The following is a 5130-nucleotide window of genomic DNA, read 5'->3' on the forward strand; positions in this document are numbered from 1 at the left end:
CAATAGGCAGAATTTCTTTCACATGATGTACCTGTTCACCTAACAGTAAATAGGTACCAGGGAGTTGGACGGCTGCTACGCGCTGCTTTCTAGCGATGTGTGTGTGTGGGTGTGTGTTAGAAATACATGTAGTTGATATAGAGGAACAAAATAGACGGTTAGAAAGGCGGGGTCCAAGAGCTAACAGCTCGGTTCTGCAGGCACAAAAAGTAAGTACACGATCCTGGAGGTGATGTTTGCGAAGAGAAGCGGAGAGGTTAAAGGCAAGGAAATTAGTTAAGTAAGTAATTATCAAAGGAAGGCATCAAACCGTGAGGAAATTAGTTAAACGGAAGCTTCTGAGAGGTCCTCAAAGTTGAGCCGAAACGGGTACTTGAGAGTGAAGAAAGAGCTCCTTCTGTAATTGAATGAATGACAATATTAGTGATAGAGGGAAAGGTGAAAGCAGCAGCTGTGAGGGGACGACGAAACAAAAGATCTAGGATATCTAGACTCGATATCACAATGGATCCAGCTGAAATACTGTGTAAGCCACTTGCAATATTCGACAATGGATCACTCCAGATAGGATTAATGCCAATTAGTTGGAAAAGGTGGCACACATCTTTCCAATATGAAGAAAAAACTTATGCGGGGACCACTCGACAACAACAAGAAGCATACCATGTAAAATGTTGGAGAATAATTAGGAAAACTAATATTACATCTAGAAAGAATTAACTTGACGTCAGCGAGCCATCACTGTGTCAAAGAGAGGCATCAGTGCCTAAAAACCTTTGTGAGATATATGACAAAAGGAGAAGGTGCGTAGACTGCACAATACTAAGACTATCATAAAGCATTTAACAGGCCCACTTAAGTGGCTTCTATACAAGCTAAAGAACGATGTTGGGGTAACTGGTAGAGTAACATCTTGGCTGATGAACTACCCAAGGAGTAGGGAACAAGGCAGCACCAAGCGGAGGAGAAATATGAATATGAGGTAACAGTGTGTGTGTGTGTGTGTATATACATACGCCGGTGGCTGTGTGGATAGCACGATGGACACGTGGTTCTGTGGTCCCGGGTTCGAATCCCGGCGCCGGCGAGAAGCAAAAATGGGCAAAGTTTCTTTCACTCCAATGCCCCTGTTACCTAGCAATAAATAGGTACCTGAGAGTTGGACAGTGGTTACGGGCTGCTTCCTGGTGTGTGTGTGTGTGTTTGTGTGTGTGTGTGTGTGTTTGTGTGTACTCACCTAGTTGTGTCTGCAGGATCGAGCATTGACTCTTGGATCCCGCCTTTCGAGCATCGGTTGTTTACAGCAATGACTCCTGTCCCATTTCCCTATCATACCTGGTTTTAAAATTATGAATAGTATTTGCTTCCACAACCTGTTCCTGAAGTGCATTCCATTTTCCCACTACTCTCACACTAAAAGAAAACTTCCTAACATCTCTGTGACTCATCTGAGTTTCAAGCTTCCATCCATGTCCCCTCGTTCTATTACCATTCCTTGTGAACATTTCGTCTATGTCCACTCTGTCAATCCCTCTGAGTATCTTATACGTTCCTATCATGTCCCCCCTCTCCCTTCTTCTTTCTAGTGTCGTAAGGCACAATTCCCTCAGGCGCTCCTCATACCCCATCCCTCGTAGCTCTGGGACGAGTCTCGTTGCAAACCTCTGAACCTTTTCCAGTTTCATTATATGCTTCTTCAGATGGGGACTCCATGATGAGGCGGCATACTCTAAGACTGGCCTCACGTAGGCAGTGTAAGCGCCCTAAATGCCTCCTTACTTAGGTTTCTGAATGATGTTCTAACTTTTGCCAGTGAAGAGTACGCTGCTGTCGTTATCCTATTAATATGTGCCTCAGGAGATAGATTAGGTGTTACGTCCACCCCCAGGTCTCTTTCACGTGTCGTCACAGGTAGGCTGTTCCCCTTCATTGTGTACTGTCCCTTTGGTCTCCTATCTCCTAGTCCCATTTCCATAACTTTACATTTGCTCGTGTTGAATTCCAGTAGCCATTTCTCTGACCATCTCTGCTACCTGTTCAGGTCCTCTTGGAGGATCCTGCAATCCTCATCTGTCACAACTCTTCTCATCAACTTTGCGTCGTGTGTGTGTGTGTGTGTGTGTGTGTGTGTGTGTGTGTGTGTGTGTGTGTGTGTGTGTGTGTGTGTGTGTGTGTGTGTGTGTGTGTGTTTACTAGTTGTGTTTACTAGTTGTGTTTTTGCGGGGGTTGAGCTTTCCTCTTTCGGCCCGCCTCTCAACTGTCAATCAACTGTTTACTAACTACTTTTTTTTTTTTTTTTTTTTTCCCACACCACACACACACACCCCAGGAAGCAGCCCGTGACAGCTGACTAACTCCCAGGTACCTATTTACTGCTAGGTAACAGGGGCACTTAGGGTGAAAGAAACTTTGCCCATTTGTTTCTGCCTCGTGCGGGAATCGAACCCGCGCCACAGAATTACGAGTCCTGCGCGCTATCCACCAGGCTACGAGGCCCCTAAGTGTGTGTGCGTGTGTGTGTGTGTGTGTGTGTGTGTGTGTGTGTGTGTGTGTGTGTGTGTGTGTGTGTGTGTGTGTGTGTGTGTGTGTGTGTGTGTGTGTGTGTGTGTGTGTGTCTGAAAAAATAATTAGTTAGTAGTAACAGTTGATTGACAGTTGAGAGGCGGGCCGAAAGAGCAGAGCTCAACCCCCGCAAAGCACAACTAGGTGAACACACACATGTGCGCGTGCGCACACACACATGTGCGCACACACACACATGTGCGCACACACACACACACACACACAGATGTGTGCAAACACACACACATATTCGCACACCCAAAGCACACATTCCACCCACCAATTCACTCACATTTTTACTAATAATATTTTTCAAATGGCGGTGGCGACGCTTTTCCCCAAAAAAGGAAAAGAAAAAATGTCAGACCTTTAAATCAAAGCCAAATCGGCAATGATTGCCTGAAAATGGGAAAATATTTCGCAATATGGGTTTAATTATAGAGCTTTTGCACAGTTCTGTTTAATGAATTGTTGGTGTCACGGGAGCTGGACATTGGGCGAATGTACACTTTTCTTTTCTTTTTTAATATATGTCTTATTAGGTAAGCGTATTGGAATGTTTAGCTGTTAATATTTCGCTTCGAGGTTCAGAGTGGTAAAACGCCAGGGTTTACCATAGGCCAAAAGATCACTGGTTGGTTTGATGTGGCCTTGTTGTAGCTGTTTGATGTGGCCTTGCTGTAGCTGTTTGATGTGGCCTTGCTGTAGCTGTTTGATGTGGCCTTGCTGTAGCTGTTTGATGTGGCCTTGCTGTAGCTGTTTGATGTGGCCTTGCTGTAGCTGTTTGATGTGGCCTTGCTGTAGCTGTTTGATGTGGCCTTGCTGTAGCTGTTTGATGTGGCCTTGCTGTAGCTGTTTGATGTGGCCTTGCTGTAGCTGTTTGATGTGGCCTTGCTGTTGCTGTTTGATGTGGCCTTGCTGTAGCTGTTTGATGTGGCCTTGTTGTAGCTGTTTGATGTGGCCTTGCTGTAGCTGTTTGATGTGGCCTTGCTGTAGCTGTTTGATGTGGCCTTGCTGTAGCTGTTTGATGTGGCCTTGCTGTAGCTGTTTGATGTGGCCTTTCATATGCATTATATACATATATTTTTTATATATTAATATATGTAATTTGTATATATATATATATATATATATATATATATATATATATATATATATATATATATTTATATATATTTATATATGTAGTCATATGATTCACGTATATTTGATATTTCATTTATTTGTAACATGCACCGGTCTTTAATTGAGGCCACCGAATTGGCAAGTGAACACACAATTGATAATATGAGTTAAAAGACTTCTTGATACATATATTATACATTCTCATATACCTCCAACACCATCCGGGATGCTAATTACCCTAGTCACTGACTGGCCTTCCAACTAGTCCCTACAAAAATCCTACTCTCTGAAATTTTACCTAACCTGTCAAATTACTAGCCCAATAATTAGTCATTTCATAAGAGCACACACACACACACACCTCACAATACCTCTGGCATGTTCCACCATAAGTCAGCCTGCATCAATGGTAGGTAGATCTGCCAATTAGAGAAATGTCGTCGTGGTACATCACTTGTCAGAACTTGGTTGTACCGACAAGCCAAACTACCTGCCAATCGAGATCTCTCCAACAAGTCATCTCCACACACATGTTTGATATCTGGGTATCATTAAGACACTTCCATTGTGCCTCACTGTAACTCACTTGCGACTATAAGCTTCCAGCCATTCAAGCTTCCACCAGTTTTGCATATTTGCAGAAAATTTAGAGGACTCGACAGATACTGGTCCCCACACCAGCTTATACATCCACAACTCTTAACATATTTCCACCGACACTGCCATCGTATTTTGAGAGCGACCTAACTAAATATATTCTTCTATTCCTGGGCCAACATAGCCGCTCATTGTCGAGAAGTGCCCCCATAGTCACTGGCCGGAAGTGCCCACATAGTCACTGGCCGGAAGTGCCCCCATAGTCACTGGCCGGAAGTGGCCCCATAGTCACTGGCCGGAAGTGCCCCCATAGTCACTGGCCGGAAGTGCCCTCATAGTCACTGGCCGGAAGTGCCTTCATAGACACTGGCCGGAAGTGCCCCCATAGTCACTGGCCGGAAGTGCCCTCATAGACACTGGCCGGAAGTGCCCCCATAGTCACTGGCCGGAAGTGCCCTCATAGACACTGGCCGGAAGTGCCCTCATAGACACTGGCCGGAAGTGCCCTCATAGTCACTGGCCGGAAGTGCCCCCATAGTCACTGGCCGGAAGTGCCCCCATAGTCACTGGCCGGAAGTGCCCCCATAGTCACTGGCCGGAAGTGCCCCCATAGTCACTGGCCGGAAGTGCCCCCATAGTCACTGGCCGGAAGTGCCCCCATAGTCACTGGCCGGAAGTGCCCCCATAGTCACTGGCCGGAAGTGCCCCCATAGTCACTGGCCGGAAGTGCCCCCATAGTCACTGGCCGGAAGTGCCCCCATAGTCACTGGCCGGAAGTGCCCCCATAGTCACTGGCCGGAAGTGCCCCCATAGTCACTGGCCGGAAGTGCCCCCATAGTCACTGGC

General features: G+C 46.0%; 1 protein-coding gene across 1 annotated transcript; it reads right to left on the reverse strand.

The window, feature by feature from the left end:
- Positions 1-2923: 2923 nt before the first annotated feature.
- On the reverse strand, positions 2924-3627 carry LOC138363180 (involucrin-like). The gene is made up of 2 exons (XM_069322172.1): positions 3177-3627; positions 2924-2961 (listed from the first exon to the last, which is right to left on the reverse strand). The coding sequence occupies exons 1-2, from the start codon at positions 3625-3627 to the stop codon at positions 2924-2926; spliced, it is 489 nt and encodes a 162-aa protein (XP_069178273.1).
- Positions 3628-5130: the final 1503 nt, after the last annotated feature.

The sequence above is a fragment of the Procambarus clarkii genome, chromosome 10 (assembly GCF_040958095.1).
Source record: "Procambarus clarkii isolate CNS0578487 chromosome 10, FALCON_Pclarkii_2.0, whole genome shotgun sequence".
NCBI classification, from domain to species: Eukaryota; Metazoa; Arthropoda; class Malacostraca; order Decapoda; family Cambaridae; genus Procambarus; species Procambarus clarkii.

What these genes read in the sequence shown, in the direction of transcription:
- LOC138363180 (XM_069322172.1), bottom strand. Translation starts at nt 3,627, where the DNA reads ATGAAAGGCCACATCAAACAGCTACAGCAAGGCCACATCAAACAGCTA. An exon ending in CAGTGATCTTTTGGCCTATG is followed by an intron (nt 2,962 to 3,176) that starts GTAAACCCTGGC and finishes TCCCATTTTCAG; the next exon opens with GCAATCATTGCCGATTTGGC.